The 26,746-nt window shown below is 37.5% G+C and overlaps 1 protein-coding gene across 8 annotated transcripts in view; it reads right to left on the reverse strand.

Annotated features, from left to right (window-relative positions):
• Agfg1 (ArfGAP with FG repeats 1) overlaps positions 1-26,247 on the reverse strand; it is a 57,594-nt gene extending 31,347 nt beyond the window's left edge. For all 8 annotated transcript variants that reach the window (XM_003474614.5, XM_013157655.3, XM_003474612.5 and 5 more), the window contains exons 1-2: positions 25,839-26,247; positions 9,726-9,819 (exon numbers count right to left, since the gene is read on the reverse strand). In XM_003474614.5, the coding sequence (XP_003474662.1) occupies positions 9,726-9,819; positions 25,839-26,005 (261 nt within the window). In that variant the 5' untranslated portion in view covers positions 26,006-26,247. The remainder of the gene's footprint in view (positions 1-9,725; positions 9,820-25,838) is intronic.
• Positions 26,248-26,746: the final 499 nt, after the last annotated feature.

Here is a 26,746-nt window from a genome sequence, read left to right on the forward strand (position 1 = left end):
GAGCCAGGATGTGATGTAATGGCAAGAAGAAGATGTGTATTACTCTTTGCTGGTTCCTGTTTGTTGTTTGCAGCCACCATAAACTGTGGCCCAGCCATGCCCGCCTGCCTTGGAGCCAACTCAGTGTGGACTGAAACCTCCAAAAACTGTAAGAAATAAACCTTTCCTTTCCTAACTTTGGGCTTCAGGTATTTTGTCTCAGCAATGAGTAAAAAGTAACTAAGACAGAATTTGGTACCGAGGAGTAGGGTTGTCTGCTGTGACTATACTTGACCATGTTTTTCCGAGAGGCTTTGGAAATGGCTTGTGGGCAGAGTTTGGAAAGGTTCGGACATGTCACCTGAATATGTAGAGCTGGTGCGGCTTAGGCTGTTCTGTAGAGGAGATTCTGGTTAAAGCTCAGGAGACCAGAAGGCTGATAGAAAGCCTGATGGTAAAGACCAGGCTTGGGAGGTTTCTGCTGGGAAGAAGGATTGCATTGGTTGTTGGACTCCACATGATGTGTGTTATGGCTTGGCAGAAAGTTTGGCTGCATTTTGTTCCTGCCCAGAGACTTTGCCTGAGACTGAGACAAAGGGCAATGGACTGGTTAATCTTGAAAAAGAAATTAAAAAGCAATCAAACATTGAGGCTGTGGCATGGCTATTGTTGGGGGTTTTTAGCCAGCTTTATCTTTCAAATCAAGAGCAAAGAGCCCAGCAGGATAATTTGCAATACTATGAGTTTGGCCAGAAGGAAAATTCCAGGAAGGCTGTGGATAGTAAAGACAGAGTTGAGATTTTGACTGCTGAGGAGAAACAGAGAGATAAGAAAGATGGCCCCAGGACATCCCAGGAAACAGATCCCACCCTGTGCAGCCTCACTGCAAAGGTAAAAAGAATTTGCTCAGAGGAGAAAGCTGCAGAGTGCCATGCTCCAGAATGGCAACAGAGGCCATATGAGGTTCCAGAATGGTGGCAACGTAGAGAAACTTTTCCTCACAATAAGATAAACAGAGCACTGCGATCCAGGCAACTGACGTCTACAGCCAGGAGAGAAAAGCCTGGCTACTGCTCCAGCTAGCAGCAAACCTTGGTGACATCCACATGGTGCTGATTTTAGGTGCAAGGAAAATGCACAAATTCTGAGGGTAAGACAGCTTCCACTTCGATTGCAAAGGGCCTGAGAGACCAAGCAGTGTGCTCCTGAGAGGACAATTTGTGAAGAAGTAAGGGTGAAGCCAAAGGTGCAGTGCAGACCCCAGAAGCTTGGAAAATCCAGGAACGTGGATGACCCAAGGAAAGCTGCAAAAAATGAGCAGAGAGGATTTAAGAGAAAAGCTGTGGGAGTTGAAATTGCCAGAAGTGCCGTGGGGGTAGAATCACCCAAGCCTTTTGGAGCTTGCAACCAGATTGCTTCAGATGAGCATGGAACTCTAGGACTTAATGTTTGTTCTGCTGGATGTTGGACTTGCTTTGTTTCCAATGCTTTCTATTGCCCTGTTTGTAACTTTTGGAATGGTAATGTTTATCTTGTGCCTTTGCATTCCAGAAACGTTTAATCTTGTTTCATTTGTACAGGGGGTTACAGTTAAAGAGTTTGCCATAGATCGTGGAGGAGACTTGGGACTTGGACTTTTCAGCAATGCTGAAGCTGTTAGGACTTTGGCAACTCTTGGAGGTGGACTAAATATCTTTTGTATAAAGGATGTACATGAGTCCTGGGGACCAGTGGTGGAATGTCATGGTTTATGTCTGTGGTCCCCAGGGTTCATGAGTTTGAATTGTGCATTTGTTATTTGTTCATTGTCTAGTGCTTGGATTGACGATGTCAGTGCTCCACCCACAAAGGGGTGGAGCCAGGATGTGATGTAATGGCAGGAAGAAGATGTGTATGACTCTTTGCTAGTTCCTGCTTGTTGTCTGCAGCCACCATGAACTGTGGCCCGGCCATGCCCGCCTGCCTTGGAGCCAACTCAGTGTGGACTGAAACCTCCAAAAACTAAGAAATGAACCTTTCCTTTCCCAACTTTGGGCTTCAGGTATTTTGTCTCAGCAACGAGTAAAACGTAAGTAAGACAGAGGAGTAAATATCAGAAGGGAGGTAAGACAACAGGTACCCCAAAACTTGCATATCAACTGTACCCAAATCTCTGACTCACACTTGAACTATGCATATGTTCAATTAAGAACTCAAAAACACAGCAGAGATGTCAGCTGGCACCTACCGTAGGAAGAGAGCTTGCCAAATAAAACAAATACCTTTTTTGAGAAACAAAATTATATTATTCACACAATTTTTATTTTATATTTTTAAGACAGGGTAGTGAAAGCAATAAGTACAAAGATAAAAACTGGTAATCCTATTTTATCCCAATATCAAACTTCTGCTTGCCAAAAGACATCAAAAGAAAATAAATAAGCAAGTCAGAAGCTGGAGAAAATATTTACTAAGAAAGTATCTGGTGAAGAATGAGCAAAATTCTGATATATTTATAGAACAGTACTCAGTAATAAAAAGGAACACTCAAGAGTTCGAGGCCTTGGGGCTGGGAATTTAGCTCAGTGGCATAAGCACCTGCCTTGCAAGCAGGCAGTCGTGAGTTCAATCCCTGGTACAGATAGAGTTCGAGGCCTTACTGGGCAACCATAGGTTGCACAGAAAGTTCAAGGCCATCCTATTCGCAAGACACTGTCTCAAAACAACCACCAAAATAATAATAATAATAATAAATAATAAATAATAATAAAATTACATCCATCCACATGCCAATTCTCAAAACAAATGTAAAAAAATGTGTATTCTTTATTATGTCATTTTATTTTTATGAATGTGAAGAACAGTGCCTCTAGAAAGGGAAGAGACTTCATAGGAAAAAGTATCAGGAAATGTACTGGATTGATACCTGTGTGCTAAATCATTATAAGGGCTTTATGCTGCCAAATTGCAACTATCAAGTCATCCAGGGACTAAGGTGGCAGAGAGCTTGCCTAGCACTGCAAAGCTCTGGATTTGATCTCAAGAGACCACAGAAAACAAATCCAACCATTCACCTACAACTCTTGCATTTTACAGCATGTAAATTATATCTCAAAAAAACTGAACAAATATTGAGCAGCTTACCTAACGATACACTTAAATTTTCAGAAGTGATATTTAATTAGTAGTGTCCAAAACTTACTTTGAAATATAAAATGGGCTGAGGAATAATAATGCAGGTATCTGCTAAAGCAAATACAGTATATTTATTATACTGCTTAATGTTTCAACTTTGTATTATCATGGGATTTTCCATAATAAAATGGGAGAAGGCAGGTACAGACAGGCAGATTTAGCCACTGCCACTGCCCAGGGCCAAGGTCTTTCCAAGGCAGGTTCTAGATAACAGAGCAGGTAGTCACACTAGGTTCCCTGCTGCACCATCTCGCTCATGCTACCAGCACACATTGCTCCCTATCTAAAGTCCATACTGCTATCAGAGGGTATAAAGCACGATGAGTTCTCATATCACAAGATGACTGTTCATAGCCAGGGGACCCTTAGAAATGGCATAGGTCCGTAAGAGATCATCCTTAAAGAAATGACTAGTTTATGGTCCGACAGAAGAATGCCAAAAAATATTCAAATTTCTAACAAGTTTCTGTGGGCACAGCCCCTAACTACTCTAACCCAAAGCTGATCTTTCCAAGCAGAATGGCTTTGATTCCATGAAATGGAACCGAGAAATCATGTCATCAATTTCTCCAATGTCTATCCAGAACCTGTTTCCGGTTTCTTTGCGTCGATTCACAAAGCATCCAAATGGACCCTTCCAGATAATCTCCAAGGTGAATGACAGTTGCTATACTGGAAATCAAAAAGATTTTATTGGTCTAGAATAAGAAACAAGCATCAATTTTCAAGAACCTGAGTAACCACAACAATAGAAAAGATACTCCGGATGGACTACAAAGCAGATGTATACCAGGTAGCACTGTGCTGCCTGAGTTTGCCTAAAAAGGCCCTGGAAGGAACCTGAAGCTGTGTATACAGACAACAACAACAACAACAACAACAACAACAACAACAAAAAAAATATATATATAGGATATATATATATTCCTGCACACTCTCACTGCTTTAAGTGTAATTACAAAGTATGTAAGATTAGCCATGGAAATGTCAGTTAATAATTTTGAAGGCAGAAAAAACCAAGAGAGAAGAAGCTATGAGAGAAATTTTTAGTTATGCAAAATCTTATAGTAAAGACTACTGAAAAAAGTTTAAACGGCATAAGAAATTTTTAACCCCTGGGAATAAAATACTTCTATCTGAAGAGTAAAAATTTAGGGTTTAAAGAGAAAATGCAAAGCTTGAATTGCTGTGTCATAAAATAAAGCCAATCTAATCTTCAACCTTTGTAAATTACCTTAGGAATGTTGTTATAATTTCACTAAGAAACATTGTGTCTCCATATTCTCAAGCATCAATTCCAAAACTGAAGATCCTTCTTACACTTACACCAAGTTGGACTGGCTTACTTACTATATTGTTGTGTTGTGTCTTTCTCCCCATATGGCAAGTTTTATGTCTCTTTTTACTCATGATTATATAGATAAGCATTCAAAGACAGCTCTTAGTACATAGAAAGTGATTAAGAACAAAGAATGAGTCAATTATGAATGGTATGGGTGGGTGCCTCAGGGGTTTATTTTAAAAGCAGCTGTTTTGTTTTGAACCTAATATGAAGCTAATCAAATACTAGTAAGTAATCATTTTATTTCTACATGTCGTCTGTATGTCTGAGGCAATAATACTTTTACTCTGTCCTAAAACATAATTAGGAAGGTTAATTTACTTCTAGAAGACAAAAACTATACATGTTTCAAAATAAGATTATTTCTACATTTTCTTTTCTATTGAATTATTTATAGCACTACTTACTGGTCCTCCTTCCATTAACTCAGATAATCAGAAGTTAACCCAATTGTAAAGTTCCTTGAACTAAAAAACCAAGGTTTACTTACAGTATCACAAAAGAAGACACAAGAGAGGAAACCACTAGAGGGTTTTTTTCACATAACTTTGTGATACAAAAGAAAGTACTACAGGATACTTTAGTTTGGCTCTTGAATGTCCACTTGAGGTTCATGAGGTAAAGGTTTGGTCCCCAGGGTGGCAGAACTGGAAAATACTGGAACCTTTGTGAGAGAGGGTCTAGTGAGAGCTCTCTGCAGTCACTGGGGCATGCCCTTCAAGGAGACTGGGGAAAGCTGGCCCCTTCTCAGCCTCTTCTTCTTTCTGACAATGAAGTGGCTCCACCATGTACTCCCACCATGATGTTCTGGCTCATCCCAAGCCCAAAGCAGTAGGGCCAACCCATCACAGATGGCAATCTTCAAAACTGTCTGTCAAAAGAATCTTTTCTTCTTTGTAAATTAATCATCTAAGGTATTCTGTTATACTGACAGAAACTTGACTAACATGTAAACATGTGGAAACTTTGCGACATAACAGGCTCTTGTTTTAAAAAAAATTAAAAGGTCAATTTTTTTTCAGGAAATATGAAGTGCTTTCTGCAACAATAACATCTGACGTACTATGTTCTATAACATAATATTAGACACATCTGTTGCATCAAACACACTGAGGAAGTCTGAAATCACTACTCAATAATTTGGAAACCATTTCTGTACAAACTAATGACATCTCTGTTAAAGAAAAAAAAAACCTTCATGTGTATGTGTAAATAGCAGTATTTGCTAGTCAAGGCTACAAAGCAGACTGAAACAGAGATACTTTAGTGAGATCTCAAATTCCATTAGTACTGCCATCAGTTTTGTTATTTTCCAAAAACAGCAAGTAACCCTTGATAAAGTTCTCAAAGAAGTGAAATCCTCCCTAAATGCACACACATGGTAAGCTGTTACCTTAATATTAGATCTTGATTAATAGATTCCATGTCTCCATGCTCCCTTGCCATCTATCTTGGTAGTCCTTTTTCCACTTGGAATCTGGCATGATTTTCTTTGCAACAGGATATTTACAATGGTAGTGCATGTAAGACAGCATTATATTATATATGGTGACTATATACAATGTTTTCTATATATAAATGTCTGGAAGGACATTAACATGTGGCACGCAAGTTAATTCTGCTCAACACATTACAAGTCACGCTTTCTTGCTCTCCAGTAATACCTTCCAACAACGACATCCACCAAATATGTCCCAGCACACAATGTCCTATAATAAGGGAAAAAATCCAAGACTGCTGCCAAAGTCAAGATTCTTTCTGATCTTTTAGATTAGAAACATACATTTTCAAGCATTCATCCATTCATATGAAAGATGTATGAAGCTGTCGTTTTAATCTTACATATATGTGGTTGAGTATGATCCTCTCCAAACTAATGAAAGATAACAGCAGAAATATGACAACGTATTTTGAAATGTAGAATATGCAGTCTTTATAAATAGTACAAAATTTTAAGCCTATTAACCACTCACAATATGTAGACCTTACTTGGATCCTGATCAAACAAAATGTTGAGGAGGGAAAAAAAAAAAAAAAAGGGAAAGTTATGAGCCAGATTCAAGAATGCATGCCTGTAAACTCAGCTACTCAGACACTAAGGCAGGAAGATCACAAGTTCTACACCAGCCTGGGCTACTCAGCAAGATCATATCTCAAAATGAAAAATGAAAAAGGCTAGGAATATAATTCAATGGTAGTAGTTTTCCACAAAAGTAATAGAAAGCAATGAAATTTATGGAATAAATTCTACTCTATACATATTATATGTAAGATTTAAATGTTTAAGTAAGATAAACTAATAATAAAAACACTTGTACTTCACAATCCTCACCCACTACATAGCTCCTAAGTGTTTCAAAGCACAGTAACTGATAATACTGTTAATAATCTGGTTTTTAAGAAATTCCTGTACACTATAAGAAGGTATGAGCGTGTTTTAACTTCCTATCACAAATTTCCCTTTTTCTATGCAGACTATTTGCTCCATCTCTGGGTTTTTCTCTGCCAACTTAAATCCAAGTCACCCTCAAAAACAAGCAAAAATTTTTTTGCCTCTTCTGTGAAGCTTCCTCGTTTTTTTCTTTTCTGTCAACAGTTTGAGCCCTCTTCCATATTCTGCAATTTATTCCCTCAAGTCACAATTATTTGTTATATACATGTCTCTCCAACTGTGACACATTGGCACAATGACTGTCATAAAATGTTCTAAGTGGCCCACAGACTTAAATCCTTACAGGATTTAAGACTCACAGGTTCGTTTCAGTCATCCAGTCACTTCCGTGCTGCTGTGTTGCAATGTCTCGGTATCAACCCCAGGGCCTTACACATGCTGAGAAAGCACTCAGCCACTGAGTTACATCCTCAGCCCTCATTCCAATCACAACTAATTTAACTTTTGCATCTACTTTTTTTTTTCGGGGGGGGGGGGGAGTACTGGAGATTGAACTCACGACTCACACTTGCCAGGCAGGCACTTATACTGCTGAGCTAAATCCCCAGCCCTTGCATCTACTTTTTGATATAGTGAGTTTTCCAATAAGAAATATTTGTTTTTGTATATTCCAAATTTGCCTTGATGTTCTAGCTGCAACTGTTTCTTCAGAAATTCTACTATATGACACAACGATGAACTGTGACATTATACTAAGTGAAGTCAGTCAGTCACAAAAACATAAGTATCATATGAGTCCATTTATATCAAGTATATAAAACAAACAGGAAGAAAGTACAACATAAATCAGAGACTGAGGAGGAAATAGGGAATTGCTACAGAGTGGAAATAAAGTTTCAATTAAGCAAAACAGGTAGGTTAGCTATCTCTTGAACATTGTGCCTATCTATAGTTAATAACAATGTATTGTACACTGAAAAATTTATTAAGAGAGTAGCTCTCTTAAGAGTTCTTAGCACAATAAAAAACATACGTTCCTTCACTCTTCGTATTTTGGGAACAGTCCCACTAACCTTATCTAAGGGCAGGTTAGCAATCTTTACTTACTTCTCTAATGGACCACTGGCTTCCAGGTCTGTAACTCTTGGCTACTCTCATTATTTTCATCTTTTAATCTTTTATTCTAAAAACAGATTAATATTCATCTGACACCATACTGATTCTCAAAACCTTGCCAACATTTTTAGAAAGTAATTTCAAGTCTGAGCTGCTAGACTAATCCAATATATTCTACAAATAGTTCAAACTGTATTTTAACCAGTAAACATTATTATTCTAAGCTTAGTATCATTAAAAATCTTGTATTCTTTCATTTAGATTTTTATTTTACTACACTGTACCCAGATCAATCTGGAATTTGATTACTCAAAATAAGTTGTTATCAGCAAAATTTGGAGACTTCCAAGGGTACTCTCTTCTCTAAAACATTTATTTTAAATATTTCTGAGTCAGAGTCACAATACTTGTGAGTCACTGTTTTAGAACCAAAATCACATGTGTTTCACAGTAGGCCAATAACTTTAAATAAACTATCGAAGTACTAGGAAAAAAGACTGAATATAAAATAGTTGTATACATTTTCTAAGGGCCAAAGAAGACTGTAACAAAGAAGACTGAGAGACATGTATATAACAAATAATTGTGACTTGCTGTAACAAACATAATTTAACACTTAAACTTCTTGTATGTCTACTAAGGGTATCACACATATGCAACAAGAATTCAAGAACTAAAGTACTACTACTTTTCTAAAAAAATATATAAGACTTTCCTATGAACTAACAATGGCTATTATTAATCAACTGGGCTGACTGGCTACTGAGATTATAAAACCTGGCATTTCTTTGTTCATTTTTAATTGATTCTGTGCATGCGCGTGTGTGTGTTTGTGTGTGTGTAATGTTTTACTAGGAAATGAACCCAGGGCCTCTACACAGAACTAAATCCCTGGCACTTTTGTTTTGAGACAGGGTTGTCCAGGCTGAGCTTGAAATGGAGATCCTCCTGCCTCAGCTTCCCAGAGTGCTGGGAATCACAGGCATATACCATTGAGCCCAGCTTGCTTTCAACAGGTAGCAAAGTAGCAGTATCAGCAACTCCTCTTCTGTCTTAAGATTCAGCTCCCATAGAATTTGAGCTCTTTTATAAAACTAATGCTGGTTCATTGCTTTTACATTAGCCAAATATAAAATTAAAACAAATAAACAAAAGGATCACAGGAAGTCCATAATGATAAGAGGAAAAAGTTCCCATCTAAGTCCCTATTTTATCTATTTTCTTCATTTTATCTATTAGTAGCTCAAAGTTGTTCCTTGAACTACTAATCTCCTCCCTCCTGAGCACCTGCTCAATATTAAACATCACCTGTATACCCAAAGTTAAAAAACTTAGTAAAAAGTAAGGAGAGGACTAAACTATAAGCTGATCATCACACAGCAGCCTAGAAAAGTTTAACAGAGCATCTATCACAGGGCTAACTTTTTTTTGACTTTTAAAACAAAGACTACCAGTGACTTCAATACTAGATGCTCTCTAAAAATGCCTGTAACAATTCAACACCCATGAATTTTAAATATATGTGTTCCATCTCAGGTTTCAGGTATTTATGTGGTAGACATTAATTCCAAATACATTACTAAATGAGTATAGGCCAAAACATCAAAAGATGAAATACAAACACAAATTTTAGAGAAAATGAAATTCACCACTTTAAACAATGTATTAAACTTTATTAAAATGACTGCCACTAAAATAATTGAAAAATGTGAAAACACTTACTTCATTCCCATGTTTTTGCAGGAATTCAATTTCCTGTTGCGTGAATGTTGTCATGGATATAGACTTCACTCTGTGTGGAGGATTTAACCCTCGTCTAAAAAAAAAAAATAGATTTCACAAAATTTACTACTGTGTATCTTAAAATGACACATGCAGTCATTCAAAACATTTTTAATTAGCACATTTAAACTGGAATCACGTTTTCAATCACTAAATTGAAAGTATTTAAAAATTATTTTAAAGTCTTAATCATCAGAAAATGCCAAAATAAGTCCAATTAAATTCTTACTCAACAATATATTTGAAGATGACTTCAACTAATTACCTAGTTAGGAAAACAGAACCTATAGCATATGAACCTCTAGAAAACCCGAATACTACTTCAGAATATTTCTGCTGTAAGAACTGACCATAGCACTATGGAAAAGAATTTTAAAACTAAATATTTTCATGTTTTCCAAGAGACAAAGACTGTTAAGACTGGAAGATCTACCACTTTTACATAAATTTGGGGCTAACTTAGAAAACCACATGAAAGCTAACAAAATTTGAAGTAATTAACCACTATGAATAAGGTGCTATTCTCTCCAGCAATTTAAGATTCATAATAATGTCTTTAATCAAGAGGCAATTAAATGCATAGGAAAAAACTGTTAAAACACAGAAAAGGGATTTAGAAAGAGCTAGTTACACAATGTAATGACATTGAATGGGGTTTTTTTGTTTTTTTTGTTTTGTTTTGTTTTGATCAGTACCAGGGATTGAACTCACGACCGCATATTTGCAAGGAAGGCGCTTATGCCCCTGAGCTAAATCCCCAGTCCCTTTTGAAGGGTCTTTTACAACACTGAAGTTTTTACTTATGGATGGTCTTATGAGGATTTTATCCTGATGATCTTTGATCATGTATACAGAGAAAAACTTGTGCAACTAATACAAAGTGACCTACTCACAAAAACATAGGTTAAAACAATCCATGAAAACTTCAATGGAATTACTTTGAGGTCATGTCTTCTTATGAAGGCCTCACTTGGAATCTAGTTTCTAAAGAAAACTAACATTTTTACAGAGCCTGTCATGGTCAAGTCACAATTGTCCATGCTAATTAAATATGAGATTTAGCAATGATATAAAAATAGCTGAACCAAATGTCTTTCAAAAATCTTTAGAAACTTTTTAATTAAACATAGTGTATAATCTATCTCTAAGTTAACACAAGTGAAATTTAGAAGCTCCTCCTTCCTATCCTGCTTCTTTCTTCCCCTTCCACTTAACAGTAATGATAACAGTGTAACTTTCAGGTCACAATAAAAAGTAAAACGAGTTACGCTGTATCAGTATCACATTTTAAGGTGGAGAAAAATCAACTTGGTTATTACTTTGTTTTGTTCTGTTACATCTTAATGAACTGTTTCCTTCCAAGTCTTGAAAGGTAATAAAACATAGAAATAAACACTCAATACAGGAGAAACTAAATAGAAACAATTCTTCTCTAAGTAAAACTTTCAAGCTTAACTGTGAAGAAACAATTTTAGTATAAATAAATTTCAGGTATCTTCACAATTAATTTGCAATCATAAATTAATACTAAATATCATATAAATTTCTAAAAGTGAAAAATCATTATTTGTTAAAGCATAATGCTACTTTCCATTTTGCCCATATTATAAGAATAAGCCTTAAAAAAAAAAAAAAAAGAACAAGCCTAAATTTTCCACTCGGGAAGAGTAGTGGGAAGTTTATTAATCTATGATATATACATTTACTTGTGATATATATATTTACATCTTCCCTTGTCCAAAATAATAGAAATATTCCAAAATAGTAAGAATTATTTTGTTGTTCTCTATGCCTCTTCTACCCGCACACTCTGTAACTTTCTCCTTTTTCTCGAATACTTTCTCATTGTTTTATCCACATCCTTATAATAGTTTTTTTTTTTTTAAACAGGAAAACCAAAGAAATAGCTCTTTATGAAGAACTAGCAAACACTAGATGTATATTACAAAGATGTATATTTTGGAGCAAAGAATTACACCTCTCAAACTGTTCAATAAAAAAATTCATAAAATGAACTCTTCTAAAATTACATTACAGAGATGTACTCTCATGAACCCAATACAATATATAGTGTATTTACTGACAAATTTCCAGGCCCTACCGTATCACAAGTCTACCTATGAACAAAGATAGTATTCATAGTATGTAAATAAACAAATCTGAACTTATGAAACAAATACAGCCAAACTATGAAAGAACTGTGTTCTTTCCACCTAATAAGAATACTTGTTACAGAATTTCTTTAAATGAATTGTCTTGGTATAAACTGTACTTAATTTGTAACAGTAACAGACACAGTTCTGCAAGACCACATTTTTATATAAATTGAATGATCTTAAGAAAATTTTATGCGCATTCTCATGTTGCTTTCTCTAACTGCTCTTTTATATTCCATTTATGCAAACAGATAAACTGTATTTCCAATTTAAGTATATATAGACTTCATATGTTATTATCCAAATACATGAATATTACACACATTTAAGAGTTTAGTGAAACTGAAGAATGATTCTGCTAATAAGTAGCATTCAGGTTAACAAACTTGCAGTGAAAATGAAGTCTCACACACTGATGGTGCAAATTCACCAATTTTAATCAATTACCTCACCATTCATGCCATTTGGCTCATTACCACTTTGAAGAAGCTATTTTAAATAAATATCTGAAATGTTGTTGAATAATTATGAGATATTCATCAAACACTTCATAATAAGAAAATTTAGGAAACACCAATATCAAAAGGGAAGTGGTTAAGTCAATGACAATAACACTAACACTATTCATAACATGCTTATGCTTGAATTTTTAAGTTTAAAAAATTACAAAGTATTTTCAGTACTACACTAAAAAATAAAAATATCTCTACAAAGAAAACAAACCAAAATTAACATTAAGTCCTTGGCCTACAGATGAGTTTGGATGATTTGTTTTTTCTACTTTCAATGATCGTTCCATCCAATGTTTTCCACAATATGTATTTCATATATATTAACTTATATGTACACATTCCAACTATAAGTTGAAAATATGGCAAGAAATAATGAAAATACAATTGACCTGTTAGTATTAGTTGTCAAAAAATTTGGACTGTGAGTCCTGAATTTTTCAATGTAGACACAACTGTAGCTTAAAAAAAATAGTGAAGAAAATGTAAGAAAGAGAAAATAAATAATCTTTTTAAGGCTTTCTCGCAATTTTTCCACAACCTGAAAAAATTGCCTTGCAAACTCTTGATAGCCATCCACCAGCAACTTCATTTTTCTAAACCGAGTTTCTTAACCACAGCACCAGTGGCATTCAGACCCAATTAATTGTACTCTGTGTGAGGTGCTACCCTGAACACTAGAGGATCTCTGTTGAACCTCTGACTTCCACTGACTGTCAAGAGTGTGCCCCATTAACTAGTGACTACTTCCCAATGTCTCACCTTCTGAGCAGGGCAAAAATCCTCCCAATTAAGAACCACTACTCTGGGGCTGGGGATTTAGTTCAGTGGCATAAGCACCTGCCTTGCAATCAGGCAGTCGTGAGTTCGATCCCTGGTACTGATAAAAACGAAAAGGACCAAAAAAAAAAAAAAAAAAAAAAAAAGAACCACTACTCTAACTACAACACATGTCAATGCCAAGCAAAAATAAACTAACAGAACTTCTTGGATCTCACATTCTGTAATTTTTTATTGGCAACAAAAAAATTCTTCCATAACTTATGTCAACATAACAAAAAACAGTATCTTTTTTAAATGATAAAGAAATATACAAGTTTAAAATATGAATTATGGGGTTTATGACATAGCTCAGCAGCACAGCGCCTGCCTGGCAAGTGCAAAATCATGAGTTTGATCCGTGTTACCAAAAAAAAAAAAAAAACCATAAAATAAAATATGAATTATGCGTATACATATTACTACAAGATATAAAACAACTAGTTGGCAAAATATTAAATTCATGAGAGAAGAAAATTTATGCTTAAAAAGTAGATTGGCACTTTGGATACTTGATATCTTTCTGCTTCTAACATTATAAAGAGACTTTGATATTATGAAAAGGATTTACTGCTAAAATGAGAAAGTCTCCATACATTACCAAAAAAATTATTAACTTATTGTTGGAATTTTTAGAAAGAGAAATCTCTAAAGACCAGAATGGAAACTTACATGAAAATTAACAATTAAATCAGTTAAAATGAAAATTAGACACACCTAAAGAGAGAATTTACAAATGAAAAGACAAAAAAAAGCAAGAAAGTAATACAGGTATGTAAAGAAGCACACACACACACACACACACACACAAAAAGATAAAACAACTAATTTAATAACACATGAAATAAATTCCCTTTCTGAATAAGAGAACTGAAAGAATAAAGGAGTGGTAACATTTCAAAAGATAATGGCTGAGATTTTTCAGATCTAACAAAAAGCAAACCAGGATAAATAAATTCCATTTAAAATCATTTTGGCAAAATCTCAAACACAAAGAGATCTGAAAAGCAATCAGAAAAACACAGAAGAAACTAAATTTGACAGATTACAGACTTCTCATCAGGAACAATACCATATTCAAGTGCTAAGAGGCAATAACCATTTTGCTGGAAAAGCTACTTTGAAGTATAACAGCAAGAGTGTCATTTTCATATCCTTTAAACACTCACTAAATAAGTGATTATAATGTCCAATTTGTACAGAGAAAAAAGGGACAAATGTGACATTTCAACACTCAACAGAAAGCACTTTATTGTTAGTACTCTGTATCATTACAAAATTAAAATAATCGTAGAATGTCAGTGTAAACAATACAATTTGAACGGTGACAGTAACAGAATGTAATTCACAGCTTCCAAGCCAATAAAAAAGAAAACTCAAAACAAAACAAAACTTGTCAATTTTTTTAAAAAAGTTAAACATACTTGCCATTAACCTAGTAATTTTACCCCAAAGTAGAGTGCTTTATTTATGCAAAATTAAAATTTTTATTTACTCAATATCTATAACCATAAATTATCCCTAAATGAGAAATATATAAACAATGGAATATTACTCAGCAATAAGACTAAACAAATTATTGAGACAGAACAACTAAATTGTATTTATTTTAAAGGGATTACTCTGGGGGGCTGGGGATTTAGCTCAGCGGCATAAGCACCTGCCTTGTAAGCAGGCGGTCGTGAGTTCGATCCCTGTTACCGGTAAAAATGAAAGACAAAAAAAAAAAAAGAGTAAAGGGGTTACTCTGAGTGAAATCTATAGTTAAAATTCACAGAACTACACAGTAAAAAAAAAAGGTTAATTTTAGCATATGTGAAGAAATAAAATTGAAGTTCCATGTTACTATCTAGGGTAAACAATTTTTACACTAACTTTTCTCGCTAGCAAACCTTCATTTCTACCTACCAAAGCTGATCCTTTACATGGCCGAAACTGTTAATCGTAAACCCAAATCCATGTCTCTTTATGGGTAAGCCTTGTGCAGCAACCACATGAATGTAGTATTCACACTATCATAATGATAGTACTCGTATCTATTTGATGGAAATGTTGGGCAAGTAAACCACATTTTTACAGGGTCAATACTGAATGAAGTATTTCAAATTCTGAAACAGACATTTGAAGTCTTTGGTTTTGTGCCAAAAAAAATTTGACTCAATAACTACAGCACAGATGTTTTGAAAACATGTTTGCCAGTTGTTTCAAGGTCCAAAGTAACCTACTTGTGCAGTCTTGTATCTTTTTGTGGTACAATTAAGCCATACAGAGACCTGTGGGAACATTAGTCATACTGACCACCACTCAAGCACAACTCAACCAGACAGTACACCTCCTTCCTCCTTCTGCATGTCACCAGTACGATGCTCTTAAAATCTTACAAATAGCCACTGACTCAACTCAAATAACAATCTGTGCTAAATCAGTAGGAAAGCTTATTTTTTTGTTTTTCTCATGCTGGGAGAAAAGCTGGTAAAAATATTTCAATATGCTGTGGAAATCTATGTGGCTGCTGATACTACTGGCAGAAAATAATAAAGCTAATGCAACGTTTAGTTCTAGCCCAGTCCTAGTCACTAAAAATAATATATACAATACTTACAAAATACTGTAAAAATTACACATTTAAAGTCTAGGACAGATAGAAGATGCCTTTAGCAGGTTATTGAGAGTCTACAGGGTGTTGATGCCAAGATACTACATTGTCCAAATATTAGTCTATCAAATATATTATATATATATACTATATGTTTTTATATAAGCATGATGTAAACCACAACATTATTTGGGGTTTTTTTGGAATGCTACAAATGCTATACCATTAGATCTCTGTAATACTATTAAGAGCAAGCATCTAAAAAAAATAACATTCAACTAACAATTTAGCTGGACACAGTGGGGCATGCCTGTAATTCCAGCACATGGGAGGCTGCGGCAGGAGGACTGTCACAAGTTCGAGTCCAGTCTGGGCTCCATAGTGAGTTCAAGGCCAGTATGAACTACATAGAGATCCTACCTCAAAAAAACAAAGTTTTAACCCTAATTAAGGCACTCAGTTAAAGGTGGACAAAACTGAAAATATCTTCAGTATATCTCCAACCACCAATAAAATGACCACAGAAGAAGAAAAGGTATGAACCCACCATGAACAGAAAATGAGCAAGGAACTCACGAATAGTTCCTTAACAATAAAACTTGGAAGATAAAAATATAAATGGTGGTATGTTAAGCCACACGCAGTTTGCACTTGCAGTCCCAATTAGAAGCTGTGAGAGGGTAATTTGATCACAAGCTCAGGACTAACCTGGACAATGTATTGAGACCTGTCTCAAAAACAAAGGTAAATTCACCAGCAGCAACTGAGTTTATGAGAAAAGCCAACAGAGGAGCGCTAATGGAATAGAAGTCCAATGGAAGCTGAGCGCCACCACAGGACCTGTGAGAATACTGAAAGAGAGAACTAGATTCAGATGGGGCGTTTACAAACATGTAGGATCAAAAACCATTAGATTCCTAGTTCTTCAGCAACCACAAATTGCAAAGTTTAATCTAAGACAGGCTACACAAATGGACTCAAGCAGAGCTAGGCAGCAGACTAGAAACTGGGGAATTACCTGATACCGGACACAGCGAACGGCAAGGTCCACTTGCCAGTCCCCCTCCTAGCCCAGTAGAAGCTGGGCTACTTTTTTATTCCCAAAGAAGATGATAGCAAATAACTCTGTACTAAAGGGAGTGCATTTCCAAAGTAAGCACATAAAAAAGGAGTCTTATCACCCTCAATTCCATATGAGGTACAGAGCCAGCAGGGATACACAAATCCCAAAGAAGAAAATAATAGCTCGTGAAGAATCAGTAACAAGGCAAGAATCAAGGTCTTAAAAGTTTCAAAGGAAAAACTATTTTCCTTTCTATGAATACAGATAAACAACTTCTGAACTGAAAGCACAGAGACCATTCTGGTCCTTTAGCTCCCAAAACTGATCTCCCACTTCACCTTCAGGAGGCTAACTGTGTGATGGTGATCGTCAGATTAGAAGCAGAGAAGTCCCTCAATGCCAACATCATATTAGCAAGAGATATGAGAGTCACAAAGTTATCCAGAAAGATAACCAAAAAACTTTTTAAAAAAAGAACCTTTTATGTCTGAGCAGAATGAAAGAAGTGTTATATCTCAATCAGAGATCATTCATCTGGTAATGTATTAATGATATACAAATGGAAAATACAGTAAGACTAAGAATATTAAACCATTAGAAACCTGAGGAGAGGAAAACGTGTACATGTGAGGTGGGTAAGAAGAATGTATAAAGGCCAAATCACAGTCTGAGTGGTGGCAGGGGGTACACGCCTGTAACCTCAATGCTTTATAGACTGAGGCAGGAGGAGCCCTATAAATTGAGATGCCAGCTTGGACTACATAGCAAGTTCAAGGCAAAAATGAACTACACCCTACACAGCAAGATCCTGTCTCAAAAAACCAATTGAAGAAAAAAGGACCAAATCCTTATCTTTTTCCTCTTATGGTAGTCAATAGACAAAAATGCAAAACAAAAATAATTTGTTTTAGAAACAATAAATTCACTTCCTAGGGTAATCAAAAATTGAGAAATACATTACTGCTATTTATCACATACTTTGCTTTTAAAATTAAGTTCATGTATTCTTTTAAGAAAAATTAGCTGTAATCTCAGCACTCAGGAGACTGCAGAAAAAGGACTGCAGCAAGTCTGAGGCCAACTTGGGACATACTGACTTCAGAACCAGCCTGAATTGTACAGCAAGACTGTCTCAAAGAAAAGAAAACATTACAACTGAATTAAAAATCAAACAAAGAAGTGAAAATAAACCCTTCTTGCTCTTCAAAGTAATGTATATCTGACATAGGTTATTTTCTTTAACTGATGAAAAAAAATCTTATAAAATTTGAGGAAATTTTTAAACTTTCAAAACAGTTTCTTTATCATATACTGGAAATCTTCTGAAACAAGAACCTACAAAATAAACTGTTTCAAGTTAGAACCATCAAGATTCACTGCCTAGCACAAAGACTTGTAGAGAAAAATGAGCACAAATTTTCATATTTTTCCACACTGTTAGTTTAATTTTCATACTTCCCCATCTAACAGCTTAAAATTCAACAACAAAAAAGGGACGAGAATTCTTAGACAATTATAAGGAACATTCATCTTCCTTTTCTCAATGTTTTTGTCACTTCCATGCACAAGTGTTACATTCTCCTGTAGACTCATAAAGATAAATATTACTTCTTTCAATGAGAGATCACAAATTACCCAAAATTGGTGATCGCAAGTACAACCACACCCCCAGTCTTTTCTTCTTCAAGCTATTAACAATTCTGTTTCTGGTAAGAGCATGCAAGAGCCTCTCTTGCAATTTCAAATCTTTCCCATCTTCATTACATTTCTTGACACATGCTCCGGTCTGTTAATGTGCCTCTTAAAATACGTAAAAAAACAAGGTGTAATTATAACCTCCCTTTTAAAAAAAAATGGTTTCAAGCAAAAAAATTAATACCCTACTGAGAAATCTACAAACAAAATATGTTCTTTTAAAAAATTACCATTCTCCCAGGGGGGTGGGAGAGAACAGACAAAGGATTAAAAAAAAAAAAAGGAATTGAGATATGTTACATACATGTACTAAAGGGGGGGGGTGTCAAGGGATGGGTGAAAGAGAGGGAAAGGAGGGAACGGACATGAAAAGGAATTAAGATGTGTTACATACATACACCGACTCTACATGAGTAGAAACACTATTTACTAATACACGCTAATAAACTAAAGCATTTATCATCTTTAATGTTTACAAAACTATCATTCCTAATATTTCAAATGATTTGAATAGGTTTCCTGTCCCCCTGTTAAGTTTCTGAATTTTATTTTAATCACGTTCAGTCAGACATCACTAGGGTAACAGCTCTCATGTGTGAGATTGTAAAAGGTATCAGAGGAGCCTAGTAAAGTACTCAAAGTTATGAATGATTTACCTTTTTATAAATATTAGAGGAAGCCAAGTTGTGTTTCCCTAAACTACTTTGACCATTTGAACTAGAAAATGATTTAAGGACTAGGGAAAAACTCAAGCGGAATAACAGCTACTGCTGAAGAGCTCCACAGGTTTCTCACAAATGTTAGCATCATGCACATCACATAGAAAAAACTGAAAACATATGTTTTAGAGATATGCTTGTTTTCCAAAGACTGCTACTAGAATAGTTTTATTTTTATTTATAATTCAAAGATAACATTTAAAATTTTTAAATTTTAAGTTGTACTTTATCTCATATTCACAGCTTGTGTTTACGAGCACATTATGCCAACAACCAACAAATGAATGGACAAACCTGAGACCAAAGTATAAAACAGAAAAATGATGCTTTTGTACCCAGTTAAAGCCTAAAGATGTCACACCTGAATGTTCAGTGCACAGTTCCCACCACCGAAGGTGCTTTCGCCATGGTGCGAAGAGCTTCTTTCCCTATCTGCTGGTGAATTCCTGTTTCTCCTTCCCTCTGAAGCCCACCTGGTGTCCACAGCACCATAAACGCTCACGGCTACACACCTGCTCCTTCCAACTCAGCTTTGTGTGTGTCAAGCATTGTATGGCACAGTACTTGGTAACACAGCTAGGAGAGTACTTGGTAAGTACATAAACTGAGTATTACATATAACAATGACTCAAGAATTCTTTGTATATTTAGTGAAGAGTTTCAGGGACTTAATCATCAACTCACTAGGAAAAGCTACTATTTAACTGTGGACAAAAACTGTAAAAAGGCTGCTGGGAATGGCCGTGCATGCCTGCGAGCTTGGGAGCCTGCAACTCTAGCACTCCAGAAGCTGAGGCAGGAAGAATCCCTGAGCATTCAAGGCCAGCCTGAACTACACAGCAAGATTTCTGCCTCTTAAAAAATTCAAAAACAAATCTAGAACAATTCAGTATTGAATTGCTTTAAAAGATAAAAGCTGGGCATGATGGTATATGCCTTATAGTCCCAGCTATTTAGCTGAGACATAAGGATCACTTAGCCCAGCCCTGTGGAACACATGAATATGCTGAGTTCAGAAGGACTGCGGCTGAACCATCGATAAGCACCAAATCCCCATTGCATCCAGAACACACAACTGTAATTTATGAATAAAATTCTAAGATAACACACATTTGGAGCTAAGAAGTTCCTGTAAAACATTCATAACACGACTGTGAAACAAATATGCATAATGTACCCACTGACTATTTGCTTTTCCATTGAAATTTTGACAAAATAAAGAATTCACAACATTTATAGTAACCCATAGACATTATATATCCTTTCATGGTAGAATCAACATTAGTTATGGGGGCCAACATCAAACTGGATATCACAGCAAAGAATTAAGAATATGTTAATTTCATAATTTAAAGTTGTGGCAGAGCCAGGTATGGATATATATACCTGTGATCCTAGCACTTTGGAAGGTTGAGGAAGCAGGATTTAAATTCAACTCCAGCTTGGGTAACACAGCAACTGAGTGAGACGCCCCGATCTCAAAATTTAAAAGAATTTTAATGACTGTTACTAGAATAAAGCCTGCTAGGAAGCTAGCATTTATTAAGTAGTAATAGATATTCTTTTGTTTTCATTTTAGCAAATATTTTGATAACCCAGGCACATAAACTAGTATGTCACTTAATTTTTTAAAGTCATTCACAGTTTTAAAAAATATCAAACAATTCTTTCCCTCATTCCAGATTGAAATTTTACTGCACTGTCAAAATACCTCACTGAATGCAGCCACATTAGAAAATCACAGGAAGTGGAAAGGTCCAGGTGTCATAACCCTACAGTCTCAGCAATGTGGGAAGCTGAAGCAGGATACCATAAACTGAAGACCAGCTTAGACAATTTAGCAAGTCCATCTCAAAATCAAATTTTTAAGGGGGCTAAGATGTAGCTCAGTGGTGAGACACCTCCCTAGGCCCTTGATTCCATTTCCATGATCTCAAAAAAAAACAGTGAAAAAGGAATTAAGACTGTAAATCACTACCAACTGTGACCTCCTAAAGTCCTGAATACAATGAGTAAGATTATCTGGTTGCAATTCATCCTATGAATAATAGATTTCTTTTACCTGTCCAATTTTAACTTTAAAATTGTTGAAATGATAGACCTTAATCGAAAACAGCCATAAAACAGAGAATACCGGCTACATTTACCAATTGTAAAATACCCAGTTTAAATGCACTGGTCACATAAAACAGGTGCCAAAATAAAACAATAACACAGCTGAGAGTACTTGGTAACACAAGAATGGCAAACTTGGCTGCCAGGTATGATGTACATGCTTATAATCCCAGCAGTTAGGAAGCTGAGGCAGGAGGATCACCGTGAGTTCTAGTCCAGCCTGGGTTACATGGTGAGTTCAAGGACAGTGTGGACTACATAGCAAGACCCTGTCTCCAAAAAAAAGGAACAGCAAACTTAACACAAATGTCATTTTTCATTCTATCCAATCCTTCAGTGAAAAATTTAAAAGTTTTAAAATAAGGCAGTAATGTTCACAATTCCCACAAACAAATAATTTAGCCTAAAACTAGTCTTTCAATTAACTAAAAGTAATGTAACATGAAGGCAATTTTTTTTCACATTCGAGAGATTGAATCCAGGGCCTCATGCGTGCTAGGCAAACAATCTACCAGAGAGCTACATTCCTGGCATTGTAAAGACAATTTTTTATTGATGACCACAGTTTAAATTATTGGAGTGTCCATTCATAAAGTAGTCTGTAAAGAGAACCAGAAAGCTAACTACAAACTAACAAGTTAGGACATGTCTTCTTTGCTTCAATAATAAACCGCATCTAAATCTAAATGTGACTTCAGTCATATACTCTGAATGAGCATCACTCAGGCTACAGTAGGAGGATATTCAAAGGAAAAGAAAAAGTGGACAAATTAGCTCTGAATCTAGTAATATTAACAATGAGACACTGGCTTCATTTAAAGATTTTGCCACATGGGAGCTAAAAGGTATGTGACTACCCTGGAATTCAGCGTCCAGGATAGATACCACTTACTGGGCGTTATCAGTTATTTTCTAAGTTAACCAAGCAACTGCAGTTAACATGCTCCACTTCATAATTTGTTCCTCCGTTAGTCAGCCTCATCCTCAAATGTAGAATGTGTTTAGTAAACATAGTACTTGAACCATTTGATCTAACAGCTCTAAGCTATACATTATCACCTTATCACAAATGGAAAAACCAAGCCAAGGGGATAGATCCAAGCCATCCCACATAGCGTCCTTGTTTAACACCTAGCCCTAAGTCATGAAACTAGTGACTATCAAATTCTGACTTTAAATTGCTCCTTTCAATTATACTATGTCATCTACATAGCACTGATTACTAACTCAATAGCTGTTCTTTTGGAATTATTTCCTGGCATTTTTGCTTTTCAATTAAAAACCCTCAAGAGCTACTACCTCTTTAATATTCTGCAATACACATCTGATCTGATGGCTATAATTCCCACATTCATTCATTTCCCAGAATCTGAGATTTCTGACTTGGGAACTCTGTACTGAGATCCTTGTTCCAAAGGTACTCGGGAAAACAGGTGTCCAGTCAAGGTATTGGTTCAAAGTAGCCACGTGACTTAAGCTAACCCAATCAGACTGAACCACAGAATTGCTGAAAATGTCAGACCAAGGACATAACCTTAAGGTAGTAATGTGACTGCAGGAGCTAGGGGCAACCATCTTTGAGTAAGGGAAAGCTAACCAGTATCACTAGGATGCTAGACTAAAAGTCTCACTTTAAACTACTTCATGTACTTGGTCTTTTAGCTACAAGAAGCTGAAATCTGTCTTGAATGATCTTTACGCAGGCATAAGCAACCCTGTGAAATCTGCATTTAAACACCAGTTTGAGTCAGCTTTTGGGTTACTTCAAACACTACAAAGTGACAGATTTCTGTTAGGATGTTTCTCATTTCATCGTAATTTACTTATGATTCCCCTAGTCACAGAATGTTCTCTCCTGTTAACACTTCTCAACTACTGGACACATACCATGTACTAGGCATTATGTGAGATATTATCCCTTAATATTGAAAACAAATCTATATTCAAAATGTACACAAGAAATTTTATCTTCAACATTTCGTATGTGAGAAAATGAACTCAATTACTAAGTGGCATTCTTAATACCACAGAGCTAATACTCTGAATAGCCACAATTCAAAAGCAGGTTTCTATAGCTCATAAGTAGTTAGTCTTTTTAACTATGCAAGGCCAAGATTTGTCTTGAGTGGTCTTTATTCAGGCATCAACTCCTCTGGGAAGCCTTCTAGAATTTATTTCTGTATTTCAGGACTTGCACACTCACCGAAAGGACTATCACAAAGTACTATTAACCATATGTCTTGATACTTACAATACCAACTCCATAGTATAGTAGGATTCAGGTGACTACACAGTCTCCCACAGTGTACGACACAGATGAAGTGAGCAGTATTTATGAAATGAAGAGTGAACAGATAAATTTAAGTCCTATCCTCTACAAATTAAATTCCTCTGCAATAAACAATAAAAAATTCTTATTATACCAAAATATCCTTTTGTATAGAATGCTTCTAAAGCATAGGATGTAGGGTGAAATCTGAAAATAGTTCCCTTATATTACGTATTTGCCCCAAATATGTATACTTATAAAGAGCTACAAAGAATCAGAAATCTGGTTGGAGGCACACCTGTAATCCCAGCACTCAGGAGGCTGAGTCAGGAGGATCACCAGGAGTTTGAGGCAAGTGTGGGCTACAAATGCAAGTTCAAGGCCTGCCTGAACTACACAGTGAGACCCTGTCTCAAAAAAGAAAGAAATCAATCAATCAATCAATCAATCAATCAATCTGCTTTGGGGGTGTGTGGCTTAATTACCATTAAATGCTTTTGTAGCATGAGAAAGGCCCTGGGTTCAATTAAAGCACCACCTCAAAAAGAAAAATCAATGGCAGAAACCTGTAACGTATATATGTATAAACATATATAAATATAAACAGATTTTTATATAAACATATAAACATAAAAACATATATATATTACTTTAAATGCCTCAAAGACTTGTTTAGTACAGTAACAGCTGGGATATGCTTTTTTTTTTTCTTTTTCCTTTTTTTGAGGTACCAGGGATTGAACTCAGGACCTCACACTTGCCAGGCAGGCGCTTATGCAACTGAGCTAAATCCCTGGCCCCGGGATATGCTTTTTAAGCACATACTAAGGGCCCAACACTAAAAAACTGGCCCATTAGTTTAATTTTAGAATCAAACTTGTGCAACACAGGTCCCTTTACTTTCTCGCTTTACCTCACTTATAAATGGAAAACAGCGCAGACTATCTCCTAGGTACCGTCTACCTCTGACTACTTCTCTGAGTGTTTCTTTTACTACACAACCTAAAAGTGATCTCCGAGACATGCCTATCATACCACTTTAATGTTCAGCACCCTGCTTACCCCTGACATTTCTCCTGTATTTACGTATGAATTACCATTTCTTCCACAAAATGTAAGTATGTGTTCAGCAGCACACTTCAAAGGGTCACATACAACCTACTGGGTACCCCAAAAATTGTCTACTTCTCATGGAAAACTAATAATGAATCGTTGCCCAAATTACAAGACCAAAAAAAAGTAAACTAGTAGTAGACCATTGGTCATGTCCTACATTTTTCAACCTTTAAGAAACTCATTTTTCTATTCATTATGTACTTTAAGTTATTACTCTTACAAGGATTTTGAGAATGAAAGTATTCAGTAACTACCACTTAAGTAACTTAACTTGAATCCACGATAATTAGTATATAAATGCATCATATCAGCAGTCCCAAAATCCTCCACAAAAGTTTCCAAACGAAATGTCACAAAAACAACAAATCTTATCAAAATAAAGGTTAACGAAGCAAATAAGAACAAATACAAACCATCTGAGTAATCCAAGCTGATAATCTCCATTTTTTTAAAACCAACGCTGTGGTCTCAACGGCTCCGTTTCTGCGGAGGGCCAGGGCTCCTGGGTATCGACCCACAATTCTCACAGATACCGCCATGCAACTCCTGGCCTACGCTTTACTTCCATTCTCTGCCCCGAGGACCCCTGACTCTGCCCTGGGAAGCTCGGTGCTGCCTGCCTCTGTCTCCCCCTCCTGCAACGAATCCTCCCAACTCTTCCCCCGGGATCCCCATCTGTGTCATCAGCTCGGCTCCGGGTGCGGCGGTGCTGAGCACTGCGACCGCACCGCCCTCTCCACCTTCTTCGCCCTGGCGGCCGGCAGGTGCCCGGTTCGGATCCGCGTCCGCCGAGGAGGGGCGCACAAAGGACCCGCGCGGGCCCTGCCCCGGCCCCTCACGGTTCCCCCGCTACCCGGCCCGCCGCGGCCCGGCCCGGCCCGACCCAACCCGGCCTCGACCGACCCAAGACCTAGCCGAGACCGCGTCGCACGGCCGCCCCTCCCCGCCCAGCTCCGGTCCCGGCCCCGGCCCCGGCCCCGCGGGCCCCGCACTCACAGGCTGCCGGAGCAGGACGTACACACGAACGAGCCGATCGTCATGTTAACGTAGGTGGGGCCGCGCTGGTCGCAGTCGAAGCACTTGCGGTTGTGCGGGAGGCCGGTCATGTCCCGCAGCATCTTCAGGTGCTTCTCCTCCTGCTTCCGCTTCGCGCTGGCCGCCATGGCCGCGGCGCCGAGGGCGGAGGCGGCAGCGCCGGGAGCCGGGCGGGCTGCGCCGGGTCCCGCGGTCCCACAGGCCACCCCGGCCGCGGCCGCCGCCCTCCGTCAGCGCGCGCCGCCCGTGCCCGGCCCGGCCTCTGCGACGCGGCTCGGCTCGGCTCGACTCGACTGGGCTCGACGCGGCGCGGACGCGGCGGGAAGCGCGCTGACGACCACACCAACCGACCGCGGGACAACCGCCGCCGCCGCCGCCACCTTCCCGACTCCTCCTGAGGGAAAAGACGAGAAAGGGGACGGCAAGAGGAGGCCCGCCCCGGCGGCCGGAGGCCAAGCGTCGGCTCGCGCCCCCTGCTGGCCAGGAGGAGTCACTGCGGCCACGCCGAGGCCGAGGCCGAGGCCGGGGCGGGGCTGAGTAGGGAATACTCGACAAAAAATACACAATATTTTTTGTGTGCCTCTCTGTGCTAAGCGCTTAACATGGATTGCCTTCCTGCCCATTGCTTTGCGGATAACTCTAAAATCTTGGTTGTTCCCTGAACACCCTCCAGCAGCTCGCTCAGCGATCCTCTTCCGCCTCATCATTTATTAGCCACCCTGGATTTTCATCCTCCTTCTCCCTCCTGCCCGGCAGGGTTTCTCAGCCTCGCCGTGGTTGACATGTGGGACCAGTTAACACTTGTATGTCCTGAGGGCTATAAGGCAGCTATCCCTAGCCTCTACCCGCTAGCTGCCATGATGACCCCT

Source organism: Cavia porcellus, unplaced genomic scaffold (assembly GCF_034190915.1).
Source record: "Cavia porcellus strain 051 isolate PalLab524CR breed Dunkin Hartley unplaced genomic scaffold, mCavPor4.1 scaffold_26, whole genome shotgun sequence".
In the NCBI taxonomy this organism is placed as follows: Eukaryota; Metazoa; Chordata; class Mammalia; order Rodentia; family Caviidae; genus Cavia; species Cavia porcellus.